The sequence below is a fragment of the Apium graveolens genome, unplaced genomic scaffold (assembly GCF_009905375.1).
Source record: "Apium graveolens cultivar Ventura unplaced genomic scaffold, ASM990537v1 ctg7847, whole genome shotgun sequence".
NCBI classification, from domain to species: Eukaryota; Viridiplantae; Streptophyta; class Magnoliopsida; order Apiales; family Apiaceae; genus Apium; species Apium graveolens.
The window spans coordinates 138,947-161,768 of NW_027420679.1; the positions used below are offsets into that span (position 1 = coordinate 138,947).

Consider the following 22,822-nt stretch of genomic DNA (forward strand, 5'->3'; position numbering starts at 1 on the left):
ATGCGAGGAAAACAAGCATGGGCGTGCCAAAGATGAAGGAAGGTGTTGTCGGACCCAGTTATCCTATGTTGGCCAAAAATAATTACACGGCGTGGTCGTTAAAAATGAAGGTATTCATGCGGGCACAAGGCGTCTGGGAAGCTATTGAGAATAGCGACCCGAAGGGTGTAACTGATCCAAGGCAGGATAATGTGACATTGGCAGCCATTTATCAGGGAATTCCAGAAGACATATTGTTGTCCGTGGTGGAGAAAGAGACAACCAAATAGGCTTGAGATGCTATCAAAATAATGTGTGTCGGAGCTGATCGTGTTCAGAAAGCAAAAATGCAGACTCTTAGGTCCGAGTTTGAAGCTCTCAACATGAAAGAGACAGAAAATATCGATGATTTCTCATTAAAATTGAATAATATTGTGAGTAATATTCGAGCTCTACGAGATAAAGTGGAAGAGTCCTGTGTTGTGAAAAAATTACTACGAGCAGTCTCACCAAAATTTTTGCAGATTGCTTCAACTTTTGAACAATTTGGTGACTTGGACAACATGTCTGTTGAGGAGTTAATCGGGAGGCTAAGAGCTCATGAAGAGAGGATTCGTGGACATGTTGGAGACAATGGAAATCAGCTACTGTTAACTCGGGAAGAATGAAAGGCAAGATCCCGTGAAGGATTATATAATAGAAATGGTGGACGTGACAAGAGCAAAATAAAATGCTATAACTGTAACATCTTTGGCCACTACGCTGTAGAATGTTATAAACAAAGACAAGACAAGGAATGGAAACAAGAAGTGAACCTCACACACATTGATGATGATGAACCAGCTTTGTTATAGACAGAAGTAGCATGCCAGACGGGAAAATAAGAAATGCCATACGGGTAAACAAGAAATGTCAGACGGGCAAAGAAAATGCGAGACAGGCTATATTGAAGTGCCAAATGAGCAGAAAAGTTGAAAGCCACACAGGTTAGATTAAAAGCCATACGGGCTGCTAGTATTTGTTGAGAAAAATTTTGATTAAGGGGGAGATTGTTGGGATTTTAATCTAAATTATATGTTTACTCCATGTTGTAATTATTTAGGCTAATATTTAGTCACCTAGTTAGTCACCTAGTTAGTCATGTAGTTTAGACTTCATTTATTTTAGTTGAGCTATTTTAAGAGAGTCATGGGGTGATGCCAGTATTTGAGTTTTTCCCGGGGAAGGTTGCTTATTTGTAGCCATTATCTTTAATAGTCTATATATTAGACCTGAAAGTTATTTTTTATTTCTCTGAGACTTAATAACAAAATGTCTTCCTAGTTCTTCCAAAATAATTGTTTATTATGTGTTTATTACACGTGCTTATAAATATATATACATTAAATCTGTTCTTATATTCTACAAATTTAACATCTACTATCTCATTTTTATGAATTGAAATTAAAATCAGTCATTAATTTAGCAATTTTTTTCCTAAACTTAAATTTGATAAATAGGAAGAAGTTATCACATACAATTAAATTGAGTACTCCCTAATAAATATTCAAGGGAAAATAAAAAAAATTAAAAAAAAATAAATTCTTTAGGTAATGAGTAGTTTTTGTTTTTATCGTCTACATTTGAACCACCCAAAAGTTTTCTTTTAGTTCAAAATGATCAGAATCTGCCAAAATTTCTCATCTGTATTTTTTGTTTTATTATATCTATAAGAGCATTTTAACTAAAATTTTCCATCACATTAATTGCCCTTTTTTATCACAGCTAACATTTATTTATGACATTAAATGTTTTAAACATAAAAATCTAACGTGGTGGGCCTACCTATTTTAGGTAGGTAGATGGCTATATGTCCAACGTAAAACAACCAAACACAAGTCAGAAGTAACATCTTTAGTTTAAAGTATAAAAAGTCTACCATGGGCCCGACTACTTCTTCTAGGTAAGTAGATGGCCATATCTCCTAGGTGAAACAACAAACACAAGCATAAAATCAGAGGCAACATCTCTTACAATTTAAATTTCCAATAACTTATAGAAACTACTTCGCGCAGAACTCTCAACATTTTATTTGAATACTAGAAATGGCTAATGTCAGTACTATTGTTCAATTACAAAGACAAATACTTGACTATACTACCTATTTATATAATGAGGTATTTTTTTTCTTTCTCGATCATTTATGTACACTTAATTTACATTTTTTTCTCTTGTGTGTGTAATGATATGCTTACATATAAAATGTTCTTATATGTTTTTTATTATTTTGTGTTTGTGTTTTACTTGAAACTCAGCAAGATGTGCTTATGTGCATTTCTATTGTTGAATTTGTGTGTGTATTGTTTATTGTTTATGCTTACCCATTGATGATGTTTTTTGTTAATTACGAAAAAATTAGGCATATCTGGACGATCAGTTCAAAAACCTTCAAAAGCTTCAAGACGATCTTAGCAACCCAAATTTTGTGGTTGAAACTGTGTCGAACTTCTTCATCAATTTTGAGAGAACTGTTCTTAATATTACAACAGCTTTGTAAGATTAATTCGACTTTGTTGTGTGTGGACATTTTTGGCCGTATTGTTGCTATTGATTAATATAATAAACCATACTTTATTCCTATTCCTATGTACCTTTATTTCTAGGCACCAACAGCTTATTGATTGGAAAAAAGTTGAAATCCTTATCTTTTCCCTCAAAGGTTCCACATCGAAGTAAATTAATTTTATTAATGCATATGTGTAAAGTCATTATACCATGTATATATGTGGTGGGAAGCCATTCTCCACCTAAAACTTCTCTACTCGGTCCTAGGTTTGGTGTTTTAATGTTTTTCACATCTAGTGTAACTTCTTACTCAATTCATCTGCGGTTCAACTATAATTATTACCACAAGCATGTCCTTACTATAATATGAAAGTTTAATCAGTCACGATTCATATGCTTGTTAAACATTTGTTACGGTGCCTCATATATGTTTAAATATAATTAGCAGAGATTTCATTTTAAATAATTTAATTATTATAAGATGTTTACAAACTTACATCTATTGTGAGCCCTTATCAATTTTTATTATAAGCACTAGTTACTTTATTATAAGCAACACAACTATAAGCATGTGAATGCTAGTCAGTAGCCACCACTTGTGGGATAAAATAGTTCAAAACTGAATAAGCCAAATTTTTAGTTGTCATGGTTAAAAGATTTAAAAGAAAGGGATAATTATAACTTATCAAAAATCATTGGTTTTTGTTTAACCAATACATTATGTTGTTAATATTTTTTGTCAGCATTGGAGCCCACAGACTTCACGAGGCATGTATTGTTCTCCTTGAGCACTACAATCAACAAAATGTTGAAGGGTAATTTTATTGTGAAGGGTATATTTTCATTAGTGGTGTAAGTTTATTGTTATTAACTAACTAAAACTTTATATTTGCAGATGTTTCGATTCGGTACAAAAAATGCAGACAGAATATTTTTTTGTGAAGAACAAGCTTGAGACCTTGCTCAAGGTACTTTTAATCTAGAGTAAATTTGGTGCCCATAAATACCTACATTACATGTTCTTATAAGATGAAAGCATATTTTGTAGAAGGGATTGTAATATAATCATTTGTTTGAAAATTGTAGTTACACAACGAACTTATCGCTGCTGGTGGATCAATTCCAAGGCAATGAAGTATTGCGGCACATGCTGGAATAGGTGGAATAGGGTCATGACATCTTAAAATAGTTGTTCTTGTTAAATGTTTTTTTTTGCTTATGGAGCTATGAACCATATTTTTGTTATTAAAAACTTGTGTTTTGGTTTATGGAGTATATTATATTACTCCATTGTACTCTTTTAATTTTTATGATTAAATTGTTTCAAACATTCTTGGGGTAAGTATTGTTTAATTATAATTGTGCATGTAGTTTGAGGCTTTTATTAATTATACTTAATTAATTAATTAATTAGAAATGATAGATAAATTCAGAATTTTACTATTTAGACCATTAGAATATGTAAATTACATAATTATTTTTAGGATATGGGGACAAAACTAACGGACATAAAGATCTTATTGTGTTGCATATGTGTAGTTATTTTTTTAAAATTAATCAGTTAAACACATTTTGTGTAAATTTTAATGTTTATAAAAATTGTGCATGTGTTAATGTGTTGTTAATTATAATTATTTAATTATTTGCATATTTTAGGCAATTATGTCAATTAGTTTTCGGATTTTTTTAAGGCATGCCTCACCCATCAGGGCGCGCATCAATTTGGTACTTAGAAAACTTTTTGCAGAAGATCTACTTGTTGAGAGAAATAAAGATAAATGAAATCTTAAATAAAAGAGTAGCAAACGGAATATAGTCCTACAACCTTGCATAGCATCAAAAGAGTGCTGGCTCTTCAACGTATTAAGAAACTTAGTTCAAATGCAGTTTAAACATAATGATAGATCAGGAAGTGCCCTAAGATTCACCTGTTGGAGGAATAGATTGGAGAAGAATTGAGGGGTCAACTTCAGGCGCGTCCTTTTCAGGCTCGTCAGTAGTGTCCTATACGAACGTTAAAATGAAGGCCCGGTAGTATATAACACTATTTCCAAAAGAAATGATTACTTATTGTATTAATCATAATAACTATTATAAGATGAATGTTATGAAACATATATACTAATCACTGAAAACCTCAGCCATCAAGCAGATACTTTTAGTCCGTGTATTTAAATTTTAACTAATAAATATTGAGACTACAATTTTATTCTTTTTTTATTTTTAAAATATTCAAGGCAATTTGCAAACATGACTAGTTGAATATCGTACGTTTATTACTAAAGTCTCTTTCTATACAATTTAGTTGCATATTTATTTTCCAATCGTACATTTAGAATTAGAAATATTATTCAAAATTACACCATAAACAGGTTTTATAACACAATATTGTCACAGACAGACCTTGTAATATTCGAGTCCAAGTTTGGTACTGGGCCTAGATATAGAGTCGGGTAAAGAGTATGTATTAGACCCAAAACTAGTCATCCGTTTGCAGTGTTATATGTAGGCTATCACGTCATTTTCATAACTATGAATGAAATGAATTGAATGTTTATTTAAACATTCATTTTTATGAAATGATGCTGCTTAATTAATGTATTCGTCCGTTTTGGTGGTCGTGTATTGAAATTGCAGCACTACCATTCATGAATTAGCTTGGTATAGGTTGATTTTCTTAATGTACCATATAAGAACTTTCCAGTAAATACAGAAAAAATATATTAACATCAGCCATCTCGAGTATATCTATGTATTTATTTAAAGACGTTTCACTACTTTGCAGAATGGATTTAGACACGGATATAGTATTTTTTTAGAAAACTATAATTAGGGATATAATTTGAATTAAAGAAGACTAAATTTTATATTTTTTTTGTCAGGAAATATTTATTGTTACATAAATTGCACTGTAATACAATATTGCGAATAAATGATTTCTTTCATTTTTATTTGAAGGGTGGAGTATGTTTTAGTACTATGCGCTAAGTTTTACCGCACGAAGCACGATTTATATCAAGTACATTTTACAGAAAGAGTAGGTTTAAGTATTATGTAGTAAGTTTTGAAGTACTTAGCTAGCACATTTATATTGTTAATAGATTCAATATAAATGTGAATTCTTATTAATTACAATGATGTAAACAAAAGGAAGTTTGGTTGCCAGAAGCATTACTTGTTTATTCAATAACAGAAAGTAATAGTAGACTACACAAACAGAAAAGCTAAAAACCAGGACATGTACTCACACACGTCCTATACAGACTCAACTAACACTATACTAATTCAACTTCCTACAAACTTGCTAGCTCGACTACTACTTCAACAGAGACAATGACTTTATTTAAATGAATAAAACAAAACCAACTTAAGATTAAACCAACATATCCCCCCTTAATCTTAGAGTTTTCCACATAGATTCTCAATTCCCAGCAACTTTCTCATCTTTTCAAATTTGAGTGTAGTCATTTCCTTGGTTAAGATATCTACCTTTTGACACTCACTGCTTATGTGATTCAGAATAATTTCCCCCCGTTCCACAAATTCCCTAATGAAATGATAATGCACGTGAATTTGCTTGCTCCTTCCATGAAAGATAGGATTTTTAGCCAAATCCAGTACAGATTTATTATCAATGAAAAACACCACTAGATCAACTTGCTCATCTATTATCTGATTTAAAACATTTTGAATCCAAATGGCTTGACAAGCTGCTGCAGTTGCAGCCATAATCTCTGCCTCGTAGTGTGATGACCCCGACCTCGGGTAGCCTCAGGAACCCGACCCGGGGGATGCCAACAAACTACAAACTCAATATATGCTTACGTAACCATAAAATAATTTATAATATAAGATTCATACAATAATTTCAGTGTACAACAAAAGTTTACGATGCATCAGATCCTAATCAAATACAAACACAAGTCTATTACATAAACTTTATTCATTATAATACTATATGCTTCTCGCCATCCACTAAAACCTTAGTTCATTATATTTTTATCCTTTGCTGAACATACTTCTCTGAAACTCTTTCTTGTGAGAGTTAGCAACATAAAAGAGTGAGCTCATAAAGCTCGGTAAGCATATATCATACATTTCAACTGAGTTTTATATAGAAACCAGAGTTTTAAATCTTCAAATAAAACAATTTTAAACAAGAGAATCATCAAAAGCTTAACACGATCATCAAGTGTTCATCATAATATAATAGTTCTCACAAGATTAAAACGGAGTATTCAAGCATGATAAGTTCATCAATTCATCAAGTTCATCAAGTTGGGATCCCGGTCAGCCAAATGATTGGTTTAGCTTACTTCCGACAAGGAAACATCATCATCAGTTCATCAAGTATCAGTGCAAGAATACTCATTTTTTATCCGTGAATCATCAATCAAATCAAGAAATATTTAAAGATCAAAACATAAACAGTGAATTAGTACAGTATATACTTACCTTAAATCGGTTTAATACAACTTCTAATTCAATTTCTTTTTCGAGTCTCAATTCCCTTTATTCTCAACTTAGTACCCTAATAATGTCATTCACAAGCTATGATCAACATAATTGTAGCAAGCTGTTATAAGCAAATTTGTATCTCAGCAAGCTAGTATCAACAGTGTCGGAAATAACAGCAAGTTAAGATTGCACAGTCCAGATTCAATAAGGAAGTCGAATTTCATGGAGATTTTATAGGAACTTCTTTTTTATCATTTGTAAGGACTTCTCCTAATAAATATACGTGCAATTATAGATTATAGAGCTCAAGTATAATTCATTTTTACTTATTCAAATTGATTGTCCTAAAGAATAGAAGTTTGTTTTTCTTTCGAAAACTCTGATCTCTATCTTCTGTTAAAAGTTTTATACTCTACAAAATAGAAGAGATGTTTTCTGTAATGTTGTTCATCCTTCTTTCTCTTCTATCTAACGTACACATGAACGTGTGAAACCGATCCCACGATCTTAAAATGGTATATATTGGATTCTAGCCGTGTGTAATTTGTTGAGAATGTTTCAAACGTTAATGTGTGGTTTCTATATGTGGTTCTTGCAGTTTTGATGACTGAATGACTTGGCAAGCAAGAACACATAAAACTCTTGATCTTATTGATTTCAAAATACTCTCGAGCTCCTAATATATACACGTATTTATTGAAGAGAGTCTATAGTTTGAGTTGTAAACTTTATCATTGATTTCTATTGTTGAATTGTATTGATTAGTTACTGGATAAGTTGGCTAAGAGAAACAAGGGTTTAGTGGTACTTGCTAGAGGAGTTTGTACTACGGGGTAGTATAATACTTAGAGAGTAGGTTCTTAAACAGGGGTTTCAGCAAGCCATTTATCAGCAAGCGGGTATAAAAGGAGATATATTGTTATATCTTGTAGTTGTAACTTTTATTGATCAATAATATATTCGCTTACCAAGTTTGGTAAGGGACCAGGACGTAGACCATAGGGGATTAGGGGTCGAACCTCGCTAAAATTCTTGTGTGTTCTATTTATTTTTCTGCACATTATATTCTATATTGCATTTAGTTATCTCAGCTTACTATCATTGTCAGATTATAGTTCTATTGGTAAAATCTCAGTAAGCTATTATCGGGTAAAAATTTAAAAGTAATCATAGTTAGCCATAATCACCTATTCACCCCCCTCTAGGTGTAATTTCAGTTTATACATACCAAATTTTATATATTATTTGTTGCCTAAAATTTTTATACCGACCAAATTTTTAATGTTTCGGTAATTATAATATAATATTACAATATATTACAAATTATAGATAAGATATTTTTTTAATCGATGAAAAGTGTGTCTAGAGTAGGGGTGAGAAAATTGTGCCTTCATCAGTGAATTGATACCTAATCTTCTTTTGATCTTTAACTACTTCAATTAATAAATTCTTAATGACATCAATTAATAAATTGATTTGAATAATATCATTATAACTAGAATAAAATTAGAATATTTTAAATATAAGAGTAATTAACTAAATTAACACATAACTATACCAACCAAAATTTTAATATTTATTGTATAATATAGTACAATATACATAGCTTATATTAGTTTTTTCTTTATATTATATATACTTGAATCAGGTGACATCCACCTACTATTTGTATAAATATGTTTCCTCAAATTTATTTTATTTGCTCTATAAAAATCATATAATGAAATTTGATGTACCTGGTTAACCAACACAATAATGAAAAATGAATAGGGGTTGGTTAGTGGTTAGCCCCTTAACCTTAATAGGTAGCTCAATCCCCACATGAGCGTGTTTGGATTTATAATTTCATGGGTGGAAATATAAACATCAATACACATAGATGGTAAACCATATAATTTTTACCAATCATTTCATTTCAATTCCATTTACGGCTCATTCAAATTTCCAAATCAAATGCCTTTTAGGCTCTTAAAAGGTAAAAGTAATGGGTTTCCATTAATGAATGTTTAAAACATCGGTTGCTGAAATGGAACTGTTGTTAAAATTGTTAGTAAACATCGGTCCAAAACTGATGTGAAAAATAGGGATCTTTTACTCAATTTTTAGCATTTTACATATGAGTTGTGAACCATTATTTATTGACATTTTTCTTGTGATATATATATAAAGACATAATCTTATATATTCGATATCGAAATGACCGATGGACATCTCAATCATGTGTAGCACCTTTATATCTTGGAAAATAATGAACTAACGTATATATCCATAATATACGTTTGATGTTTTATGAACTGGCGTATAAAATAGAGTCAAATTACCATAATATGTCTCCCTCCTCAAAATTCAACGTGTAAATCATTATATAAGTTGCATTTTTTAATTATTGTGCGACGTAAAATCCACAACATGCTTTATAAGTTATAAGTCATTCCCCATATAAAATATTTACATAATCTAGTTTTACTTTATTTTACATTAAAATATTATATGTATACTAAGACTTCATTCTGCAAAAGGTACTCACAAGTACAAAACATACTCCAATATTACAAAATCTACATAGTTAAGAAAAACCTACTCACACATCTTTTTCTTCAATTTACAATTTTAAAAAAAAACTACATCTCACTTCCAATCATAATGTGTAATATAAAACCTACTTCAACTACTTATTAATACAAAACCTACTATTTATAGAAAATAATTCCATTCTGAAAAACCTACTCTCCACCATACTAAATGCTCTAGCTAAGTACTCCAAAACTTACTTCATAATACTTAAACCTAATCCATTCTATAAAATATACTCGATATAAAATCGTTCTTCGTGCTATAAAACTTAGCCCATGGTACTAAAACCTACTCCACCCTTCAAATAAAAATGAAAGAAATCACGTATTCGCGATATTGTATTATGGTGCAATTTAGATAAGAAAAAATCTTTCCTCACAAAAAAATACAAAATCTATTCTTCTTTAATTTTAGATTATATCTGTAATTATAGTTTATATATGTGTTTGAATCCATTGTGCAAAGTAGTGAAGCATCATTAAATGAATACATGAATGTACTCGAGATAACTAATATTAATATATTTTTCAAGATTTACTGGAAAGTTTTTATATGTTACATTAAGAAAATCAACATAAACCTACTCAATTCATGAATGACAGTGCTGTTATTTCAATTCAGTGCCACAGTGGACGAATACAATAATTAAAGCCTACATTAATTAAAGCCTCAATGACATTAGCTACAACTTTACTTTTAATTTTTGCACGGGACTACGCTGGGCGAGGGTTGGATCCAGCCCATATCAAATTTTCTATGCCCATTTAATATGTAGTCTTCATTCTGGCCTTCTACAAGTCTAGCCCAATTAAAAAAAATTTAAACCCAACTCACGTAACAATCTATCATTATAATAGTTTACCAAAATTAGGTAGACCAGTACCTTCCATTGTGATGTCGTAAATCAAAGCAAATTTGAGGGGGCACCTAGATGAAATGCTGCTCTTTATAAAAAAAATAAACCCCATATTTAACAAAAATTGGCAGTTCGCCCGATATTTATGAAAATTTAATATAATTTGCTCTATCCTAGAATTCTTTTCTAATTTGATATTTTGTCAAATGTTGTTTAGATATCTCTACTTAGTTATACCGATAAATTACTTTTATTTTTTATTTATCCTTTGATACACCATCAAAAATAAAAATCTAAGAAATATTTAAATAAATATTATAAATTTACATTAATACATATTAAATAAATAGTTTCAAATTTAAATTTACAAGATTTGACCAAATTTCACTAAAAGAGTGTATGGTCGAATTTAGGATTAGGTTTAATTTTATATTATATTTTTTTGTCCGGAAACTTTACACCGACCAAATTTTTATATTATATTTTCTTGCGCGAAATCTTTATACCGATCAAAATTTAATGTTTCTATTATCCAATAAAAAAAAATTAAAATTCTCATATCACCTATATTTTTTCATCATCATAAATATTTGTACATGTGATACATGTTATGATATTATCAAAGTTTTAAATTAAAATAATTTTATTTGGTTTGTCATTTTAACAGTCAAGCATTAGTTTCACTAGTACCGCTAAATAGCGTTTAGTCCTGAATTGGTATTTTGATATTTTTTAAAAAGATTTTTCATCGATCCAACCATATGGATGTCAAAATTTATATATGTTACTCATATAACCAAAGTTTCATATCAAAAAATTATTTTTCTTTGCCATTTTAACGGTCAAGTATCAGTTCGACTAGTACCGTTAAGTAGTGTTTAGTCCTGATTTGGTGTTTTGATTTTTTTAAAATATTATTGATCAATTCAACCATATGGATGTTAAAATTTATATATGTTAGTGATATAACCAAAGTTTCATATCAAAATAATTTTATTGGATCTAAAGAAGCGAACCAATAATCAAAATTATAATAAAATTACATGATATATATCAACTAAGTATCATTTATTATTCAAACAACTCGAATCATGTAATAAGAGCACTTTACTAAATTTTATTTTTTTTTGTCAGGAAATATGTATTGTTACATAAATTGCACTGTAATAAAATATCGCGAATAAGTGATTTCTTTCATTTTTATTTGAAGGGTGGAGTATATTTTAGAAATATGGGCTAAATTTTACCGCACAAGGCACGATTTATATCGAGTACATTTTATAGAAAGAGCAGGTTTAAGAATTATGGAATAAGTTTTGAAGTACTTAGCTAGCACATTTAGTACTTTCGAGAGTAGGTTTTTCAGAATGGAATAGTATTCTAGCAAATAGTAGGTTTTGTACTAAGAAGTAGTTGTAGTAGGTTTTATATTACATATATAGCATGATTTAAAGCAAGATATAGTTTTTTAATTAAATTGTAAAATCAAGGAAAATATGTGTGAGTAGGTTTTTCTTAATTGAGTAGGTTTTGTAATAGTGGTGTATGTTTTGTACTTGTAAGTACGTTTTTTTAGAATGAAGTCTTAGTATAAATATTATATTTTAATATAAAATAAAGTTAGAATAAATTGTTTAAATATTTTTTTATGAGGAATGACTTATAACTTATAAAGCATGTTATGGATTTTACAATGCACAATAGTTAAAAAGACAACCTATGTAATTATTTCACGTCGAATTTTGAAGAGGCAAACATATATTAGTGGTTTGGATATACTTTATACGTCGGTTTATAAAACATCAAACATACATTGTGGATATATTCGTTAGTTCATTATTTTCCGACATATAAAGGTGCTACACATGATTGAGTTATATGTCGGTCATTTTGATATCCAACATATAAGGTTGTGTCTTTATATATATATATACATATATATAGACATATATATATACATATATATATATATATATGAGTCAACCTTGACCCTCTCCTTCCCACATCAAGGAGAAGGTAACTTCTCAACGAAACTAATCATCTTATCAGCGAGTAAACGGAGGAAACTTCTCATGATTACATTCAGAGATTAATTGTAATTCTTTTACTTTGGACTAGCGGAATTAATCTTCTAATTGATACTTTACCATTTAGTTTTAAAGAATACAATTGTATATATATGTATATATGTTTTATCAATTTTATTAATTTACTCGACCTATTTTCCTAATTGAGTTCGTATCAAATCCTCTTCAAATTAGCCCTTCAGTAATATATCTCTCTACCTTTTCTATCTCGCTCCCTCTCGTTTTTTCATGTTATGTTTTTTTTTAATTTTATTCACTTGTAGAATATAATCATATTAGATTTATTGTGGTTACTAATCTTGTCTCACAAGGGATATTATTTTAATGTGTAATTTTTTTGTCTCGATTATGATATCCATGTTCCTTTTTTTGTTCAAATAACATTGTTAAAATACAAAATGACTATTTTGTTAGTTTGATACTTTAAGAAAAAAAAATTTGATTACCTATTAAGTATGTATATTTATTGCTACACAAAGAAAATTTATTCACAAATAATGTTGATAGACCCGACGATTATTTACATGGATATAATTTTCCTAATTTTTTACAATATTGCGTTTTTAAGAGCCATGATAGTGAATTTGATGTTATTATTAATTATATTTTTTATTAAAAAATATATTTATTAAATGAATTATTACATATATATATATTTAATTAGTGTATAATTTATTAAATGATATTTTTTCTAAGGTTTTAATGTTACAACACATTATATCCTTATATATAATAAGCGTTTGGCGTTTGGTCCTGTATCGCCAAAACAATCTCAACCGTTTCTATGATATTTTTAAAAATAGACGATCAAAATTATATCTTATTAGAAAACCTCCTCTAAAATCAATTAAAAACATTCTTAATACAACCATGAATAAAAATGATCACGTTGTTCTAATACTAAAACACGAGACTACGATGCAGTATTTAAATACAATCCTATGATTAAAAGTTCAGCAAATATATAAAAGGATTACATTGTTCTACTAATCCTCAGCCGCTAAAATATGATCCAATGATACAACAATAATATAAATCAATATTTTACTATATATAGCTATATAATATACATGATAAAAAATTATTAAATTCAACATCCATATATTTTTCAATATATGCATATTTGTTGAAATAATATTGCAACAAAATATAAAAAATAATAACAATATAAATATAGACATCAAAATTAATAATATAAGTACATTAAAGTTTTTAAAAATAAATTCATAAATTTTTAAAAGTAGAACATGTATATTTTAGAAAAATCGTGCATCACATGGGTTATAAGCTAATATAATAAAATAATTATACTCTCTCTTTGAGAACCACATTCATTTTTTTGATGTCTTACAAAATAATGAACCTCCATTTATTAATTCTGTTGGGATTTTAATCTAATTATATGTTTACTCCCTGTTTTAATTATTTAGGCTAATATTTAGTCACCTAGTTAGTCACGTAGTTAGTCATGTAGTTTAGACTTGGTCATTTATTTTTGTTGAGCTATTTTAGGAGAGTCATGCGGTGATGGGAGTGTTTGAGTTTTTCCAGGAGAAGGTTGTTTATTTGTAGCCATTATCTTTATTAGTCTATATATTAGGACCTGTAAGTTATTTTTTATTTCTCTGAGGACTTAATAACAAAATGTCTTCCTAGTTCTTCCAAAATAAGTGTTTATTGTGTGTTTATTACACGTGCTTATAAATATATATACATTAAATATGTTCTTATATTCTACACTTGGTATCAGAGCTAGGTAATTTATGCCCAAGTACATGCGAGGAAAACAAGCATGGGTGTGCCAAAGATGAAGGAAGGTGTTGTCGGACCCAGTTATCCTATGTTGGCCAAAAACAATTACACGGCGTGGTCGTTAAAAATGAAGGTATTCATGCGGGCACAAGGCGTCTGGGAAGCTATTGAGAATAGCGACCCGAAGGGTGTAACTGATCCAAGGCAGGATAATGTGACATTGGCAGCCATTTATCAGGGAATTCCAGAAGACATATTTTTGTCCGTGGCGGAGAAAGAGACAACCAAATAGGCTTGAGATGCTATCAAAATAATGTGTGTCGGAGCTGATCATGTTCAGAAAGCAAAAATGCAGACTCTTAGGTCCGAGTTTGAAGCTCTCAACATGAAAGAGACAGAAAATATCGATGATTTCTCATTAAAATTGAATAATATTGTGAGTAATATTCGAGCTCTACGAGATAAAGTGGAAGAGTCCTCTGTTTGTGAAAAAATTACTACGAGCAGTCCTCACCAAAATTTTTGCAGATTGCTTTAACTTTTGAACAATTTGGTGACTTGGACAACATGTCTGTTGAGGAGTTAATCGGGAGGCTAAGAGCTCATGAAGAGAGGATTCGTGGACATGTTGAGCCAATGGATATCAGCTACTGTTAACCTCGGGAAGAATGGAAGGCAAGATCCCATGGAGGATTATATAATAGAAATGGTGGACGTGACAAGAGCAAAATAAAATGCTATAACTGTAACATCTTTGGCCACTACGCTGTAGAATGTTATAAACAAAGACAAGACAAGGAATGGAAACAAGAAGTGAACCACACACACATGGATGATGATGACCAGCTTTGTTATAGACAGAAGTAGCATGCCAGACGGGAAAATAAGAAATGCCATACGGGTAAACAAGACATGTCAGACGGGCAAAGAAAAGGCCAGACAGGCTATATTGAAGTGCCAAATGAGCAGAAAAGTTGAAAGCCACACAGGTTAGGTTAAAAGCCATACGGGCTGCTAGTATTTGTTGAGAAAAATTTAGATTAAGGGGGAGATTGTTAGGATTTTAATCTAAATTATATGTTTACTCCATGTTGTAATTATTTAGGCTAATATTTAGTCACCTAGTTAGTCACCTAGTTAGTCATGTAGTTTAGACTTCATTTATTTTAGTTGAGCTATTTTAAGAGAGTCATGGGGTGATGCGAGTGTTTGAGTTTTTCCCGGGGAAGGTTGCTTATTTGTAGCCATTATCTTAATAGTCTATATATTAGACCTGAAAGTTATTTTTTATTTCTCTGAGACTTAATAACAAAATGTCTTCCTAGTTCTTCCAAAATAATTGTTTATTGTGTGTTTATTACACGTGCTTATAAATATATATACATTAAATATGTTCTTATATTCTACAAATTTAACATCTACTATCTCATTTTTATGGATTGAAATTAAAATCAGTCATTAATTTAGCAAATTTTTTCCTAAACTTAAATTTGATAAATAGGAAGAAGTTATCACATACAATTAAATTGAGTACTCCCTAATAAATATTCAAGGGAAAATAAAAAAAATTAAAACAAAATAAATTCTTTAGGTAATGAGTAGTTTTTGTTTTTATCGTCTACATTTGAACCACCCAAAAGTTTTCTTTTAGTTCAAAATGATCAGAATCAGCCAAAATTTCTCATCTGTATTTTTTGTTTTTATATTATATCTATAAGAGCATTTTAACTAAAATTTTCCATCACATTAATTGCCCCTTTTTATCACAGCTAACATTTATTTATGACATTAAATGTTTTAAACATAAAAGTCTAACGTGGGTGGGCCTACCTATTTTAGGTAGGTAGATGGCTATATGTCCAACGTAAAACAACCAAACACAAGTCAGAAGTAACATCTTTAGTTTAAAGTATAAAAAGTCTACCGGTGGGCCCGACTACTTCTTCTAGGTAAGTAGATGGCCATATCTCCTAGGTGAAACAACAAGCACAAGCATAAAATCAGAGGCAACATCTCTTACAATTTAAATTTCCAATAACTTATAGAAACTACTTCGCGCAGAACTCTCAACATTTTATTTGAATACTAGAAATGGCTAATGTCAGTACTATTGTTCAATTACAAAGACAAATACTTGACTATACTACCTATTTGTATAATGAGGTATTTTTTTTCTTTCTCGATCATTTATGTACACTTAATTTACATTTTTTTCTCTTGTGTGTGTAATGATATGCTTACATATAAAATGTTCTTATATGTTTTTTATTATTTTGTGTTTATGTTTTACTTGAAACTCAGCAAGATGTGCTTATGTGCATTTCTATTGTTGAATTTGTGTGTGTATTGTTTATTGTTTATGCTTACCCATTGATGATGTTTTTTGTTAATTACGAAAAAATTAGGCATATCTGGACGATCAGTTCAAAAACCTTCAAAAGCTTCAAGACGATCTTAGCAACCCAAATTTGTGGTTGAAACTGTGTCGAACTTCTTCATCAATTTTGAGAGAACTGTACTTAATATTACAACAGCTTTGTAAGATTAATTCGACTTTGTTGTGTGTGGACATTTTGGCCGTATTGTTGCTATTGATTAATATAATAAACCATACTTTATTCCTATTCCTATGTACCTTTATTTCTAGGCACCAACAGCTTATTGATTGGAAAAAAGTTGAAATCCTTATCTTTTCCTCAAAGGTTCCACATCGAGGTAAATTAATTTATTAATGCATATGTGTAAAAGTCATTATACCATGTATATATGTGGTGGGAAGCCATTTTCCACCTAAAACTTCTCTACTCGGTCCTAGTTTTGGTGTTTTAATGTTTTTCACATCTAGTGTAACTTCTTACTCAATTCATCTGCGGTTCAACTATAATTATTACCACAAGCATGTCCTTACTATAATATGAAAGTTTAATCAGTCACGATTCATATGCTTGTTAAACATTTGTTACGGTGCCTCATATATGTTTAAATATAATTAGCAGAGATTTCATTTTAAATAATTTAATTATTATAAGATGTTTACAAACTTACATCTATTGGTGAGCCCTTATCAATTTTTATTATAAGCACTAGTTACTTTATTATAAGCAACACAACTATAAGCATGTGAATGCTAGTCAGTAGCCACCACTTGTGGGATAAAATAGTTCAAAACTGAATAAGCCAAATTTTTAGTTGTCATGGTTAAAAGATTTAAAAGAAAGGGATAATTATAACTTATCAAAAATCATTGGTTTTGTTTAACCAATACATTATGTTGTTAATATTTTTTGTCAGCATTGGAGCCCACAGACTTCACGAGGCATGTATTGTTCTCCTTGAGCACTACAATCAACAAAATGTTCAAGGGTAAATTTTATTGTGAAGGGTATATTTTCATTAGTGGTGTAAGTTTATTGTTAATTAACTAACTAAAACTTTATATTGTGCAAGATGTTCGATTCGGTACAAAAATGCAGACAGAATATTTTTTTGTGAAGAACAAGCTTGAGACCCTTGCTCAAGGTACTTTTAATCTAGAGTAAATTTGGTGCCCATAAATACCTACATTACATGTTCCTTATAAGATGAAAGCATATTTGTAGAAGGGATTGTAATATAATCATTGTTTGAAAATTGTAGTTACACAACGAACTTATCGCTGCTGGTGGATCCATTCCAAGGCAATGAAGTATTGCGGCACATGCTGGAATAGGTGGAATAGCGTCATGACATCTTAAATAGTTGTTCTTGTTAAAATTTTTTTTGCTTATGGAGCTATGAACCATATTTTTGTTATTAAAAACTTGTGTTTTGGTTTATGGAGTATATTATATTACTCCATTGTACTCTTATAATTTTTATGATTAAAATTGTTTCAAACATTCTTGGGGTAAGTATTGTTTAATTATAATTGTGCATGTAGTTTGAGGCTTTTATTATTATACTTAATTAATTAATTAATTAGAAATGATAGATAAATTCAGAATTTTACTATTTAGACCATTAGAAACTGTAAATTACATAATTATTTTTAGGATATGGGGACAAAACTAACGGACATAAAGATCTTATTGTGTTGCATATGTGTAGTTATTTTTTTTAAAATTAATCAGTTAAACATATTTTGTGTAAATTTTAATGTTTATAAAAATTGTGCATGTGGTAATGTGTTGTTAATTATAATTATTTAATTATTTGCATATTTTAGGCAATTATGTCAATTAGTTTTCGGATTTTTATAAGGCGTGTCTCACCCATCAGGGCGCGCATCAATTTGGTACTTAAAAAACTTTTTGAGAGAAATAAAGATAAATGAAACCTTAAATAAAAGAGTAGCAAAACGGAAATATAGTCCTACAACCTTGCATAGCATCAAAAGAGTGTTGGCTCCTCAACGTATTAAGAAACTTAGTTCAAATGCAGTTTAAACATAATGATAGATCAGGAAGTGCCCTAAGATTCACCTATTGGAGGAATAGATTGGAGAAGAATTGAGGGGTCAACCTTCAGGCGCGTCCTTTTCAGGCTCGTCGGTAGTGTCCTATACGAACGTTAAATGAAGGCCCGGTAGTATATAACACTATTTCCAAAAGAAATGATTACTTATTGTATTAATCATAATAACTATTATAAGATGAATGTTATGAAACATATATACTAATCACTGAAACCCCAGGCATCAAGCAGATACTTTTTGTCAGTGTATTTAAATTTTAACTAATAAATATTTGAGACTACTATTTTATTCTTTTTTTATTTTAAAATATTCAAGGCAATTTGCAAACATGACTAGTTGAATATCGTACGTTTATTACTAAAGTCTCTTTTCTATACAATTAGTTGCCTATTTATTTTCCAATCGTACATTTAGAATTAGAAATATTATTCAAAATTACACCATAAACAGGTTTTATAACACCATATTGTCACAGACAGACCCTTGTAATATTCGAGTCCAAGTTTGGTACTGGGCCTAGATATAGAGTCAGGTAAAGAGTATGTATTAGACCCAAACTAGTCATCCGTTTGCAGTGTTATATATAGGCTATCACGTCATTTTCATAACTATGAATGAATGAATTGAATGTTTATTTAAACATTCATTTTTATGAAATGATGCTGCTTAATTAATGTATTCGTCCGTTTTGGTGGTCGTGTATTGAAATTGCAGCACTACCATTCATGAATTAGCTTGGTATAGGTGATTTTCTTAATGTACCATATAAGAACTTTCCAATAAATACAGAAAATATATTAACATCAGCCGTCTCGAGTATATCTATGTATTTATTTAAAGACGTTTCACTACTTTGCAGAATGGATTTAGACACGGATATAGTATTTTTTTAGAAAACTATAATTAGGGATATAATTTGAATTAAAGAAGACTAAATTTTATATTTTTTTTGTCAGGAAATATTTATTGTTACATAAATTGCACTGTAATATAATATCGCGAATAAATGATTTCTTTCATTTTTATTTGAAGGGTGGAGTATGGTTTAGTACTATGCGCTAAGTTTTACGGCAACGAAGCACGATTTATATCAAGTACATTTTACAGAAAGTGTAGGTTTAAGTATTATGTAGTAAGTTTTGAAGTACTTAGCTAGCACATTTTATATTGTTAATAGATTCAATATAAATGTGAATTCTTATTAATTACAATGATGTAAACAAACACAAGGAAGTTTGGTTGCCAGAAGCATTACTTGTTTATTCAATAAACAGAAAGTTATAGTAGACTACAGAAACAGAAAAGCTAAAAACTAGGACCATGTACTCACATACGTCCTATACAGACTCAACTAACACTATACTAATTCAACTTCCCTACAAACTTGCTAGCTCGACTACTACTTCAACAGAGACAATGACTTTATTTAAATGAATAAACACAAACCAACTTAAGGATTAAACCACATATCCCCCCTTAATCTTAAGAGTTTTCCACATAGATTCTGCAATTCCCAGCAACCTTCTCATCTTTTCAAATTTGAGTGTAGTCATTTCCTTGGTTAAGATATCTGCCTTTTGACACTCCTGCTTATGTGATTCAGAATAATTTCCCCCCGTTCCACAAATTCCCTAATGAAATGGAACGCACAGTAGGATTTGCTTGCTCCTTCCATGAAAATAGGATTTTTAGCCAAATCCAGTACAGATTTATTTCAATGAAAAACACCATTAGATCAACTTGCTCTTCTATTATCTGATTTAAAACATTTCGAATCCAAATGGCTTGACAAGCTGCTGCAGTTGCAGCATAATCTCTGCCGTCGTAGTGTGATGACCCCGACCTCGGGTAGCCTGAGGAACCCGACCCGGGAGTGCCAATAAACTACAAACTCAATATATGCTTATGTACCATAAACTAATTAATAATATAAGATTCATACAATAATTTTCAGTCCTACAAAAAAGTTTACGATGCATCAGATCCTAATCAAATACAAACACAAGTCTATTACATAAACTTTATTCATTATAATACTATATGCTTCTCGCCATCCACTAAAACCTTAGTTCATCATATTTTTATCCTTTGCTGAACATACTTCTCTGAAACTCTTTCTTGTGAGAGTTAGTGACATAAAAGAGTGAGCTCATAAAGCTCGGTAAGCATATATCATACATTTCAACTGAGTTTTATCTAGAAACCAGAGTTTTATCAAATAAAACAATTTTAAACAAGAGAATCAACAAAAGCTTATCACGATCATCAAGTGTTCATCATAATATAATAGTTCTCACAAGATTAAAACGGAGTATTCAAGCATGATAAGTTCATCAATTCATCAAATTTATCAAGTTGGGATCCCGGTCAGCCAAATGATTGGTTTAGCTTACTTCCGACAAGGAAGCATCATCATCAGTTCATCAAGTATCAGTGCAAGAATACTCATTTTTTATCCGTGAATCATCAATCAAATCAAGCAATATTTAAAGATCAAAACATAAACAGTGAATTAGTACAGTATATACTTACCTTAAATCGGTTTAATACAACTTCTAATTCAATTTCTTTTTCGAGTCTCAAGTCCCTTTATTCTCAACTTAGTACCCTAATAATGTCATTCACAATTCTCAATAACATATTTTTATTTAAGCTCAAATCTAAATCCTACCAAGTAAATTATAATTTTAATAATAATAATAATATAATAGATGAGGGCATAAAAAGACTTACCAATTTAGAGCAACTCCAACGGCTTACTTATAATGGATCCTAGCCTAAAATTTTAAGGATTGAATCAAAATTGGCACTTCAACAGAATCCTAGTAATTCTCTAAAAGCTTAAGATCCACTTTGCTTCCTTAAAGATGAAGAATGCATAATCATTCCTTATCTTATTTTCATTAATTAAATATTCATTTCCCTCCTTTTCACCCTCATTCTCTCACATCTTTTTCTCTCTCTTATTTTAAAAATATAATATTTGAAATTATTATTATATTAAGGAACCAAAATACGGATTGTTGTTGGAGTTGTCCTACCCAAAAATGTCTTAAATAACTAGGATCCTATTTATTTATATTATTTTTAAGGAACACACAAGCACTCTCTTAGAGTTAGGGTTAAAAATGAAATTTTCATTTCTCAAGAAAAGTCACAAGGCAACCCCATGCACAAAGCAAACTCACAGCTCTCAAGGTGTGATGCATACAAGGTCACTTACGCCTTTGCAACAAGTATTCTATAGACTTCCCAATTTATTCTAGTTTAACTTCTATTCTCTCCTCAATATGGGACTTGACAACCTTCTTTGCTATTACATCCAAGTCCCACATTGCTTATGTTTTGAAGAGACTCACTTCCATCACTAATAAAACCAAGACTTGGGCAACATAAATTTTTAGTTAAGTCTTAACATTCTTGGTTCCCACAGCGATAATGAATAGACACAAGGCTATACTCTTTTTCTATATAAAAGATAGAGTTGCAAGTAATATTTTTAACAAGTTCTCAATAGATATCATTTTGGATTCATTAAGTCAAAGTCCTTAAATAAGTTAAAATTATTTTTATCAAGATAACTAGATTTAGAGTTTGATCTAAACTAGTTAACTAGTCCAATTTAGTCCCACATTGACTAGATTATGTTTTTAAGACTTGCTTGAACTCTATATAACCCACACAATGGTGTGGTTTTGAGTTAAGAGTTCCCAACTCTTAAAGACAAGTTCAAATTTATCCCACATCGAGGGAGTTTTGAAATTTAAGGGGCTTGGGTTCTAAGTAATGAGATCACATCCACTTTTATTTGGGCTCCACAACCGAAATAATATTAAAAAAATAAAATATTTGGAGCATTACTAATGCAAGGAAAATCAGTTTAAAATTTTTAGAATGCAAGAACACACAAGGCACTAAAATATGTTATGTTTAAAACATGATGTTATTTAGTGCCACATCGAAATGGGGTGAAACTAGTTGGCTAACATTTTCTATATAAGCAGGTGTTGGATCTCTTTAGGATCACAACTAGTGCACTTGGAACACTTGTTGTTTTTTTAACTAAATTCACTTGTCCCACATCGAGGGGATTAAAGTGGAGGTCCTTCATTTCTCTAT

At 30.2% G+C, this 22,822-nt stretch overlaps 1 protein-coding gene across 1 annotated transcript; it reads left to right on the forward strand.

Annotated features, from left to right (window-relative positions):
- The first annotated feature begins 290 nt into the window (after positions 1 to 290).
- Positions 291 to 3,657, forward strand: LOC141704442 (histidine-containing phosphotransfer protein 1-like). The gene is made up of 4 exons (XM_074507680.1): positions 291 to 628; positions 3,267 to 3,338; positions 3,419 to 3,491; positions 3,610 to 3,657. Exons 1-4 carry the CDS (start codon positions 291 to 293, stop codon positions 3,655 to 3,657), a joined length of 531 nt encoding a protein of 176 aa, XP_074363781.1.
- The last annotated feature ends 19,165 nt before the right edge of the window (positions 3,658 to 22,822 follow it).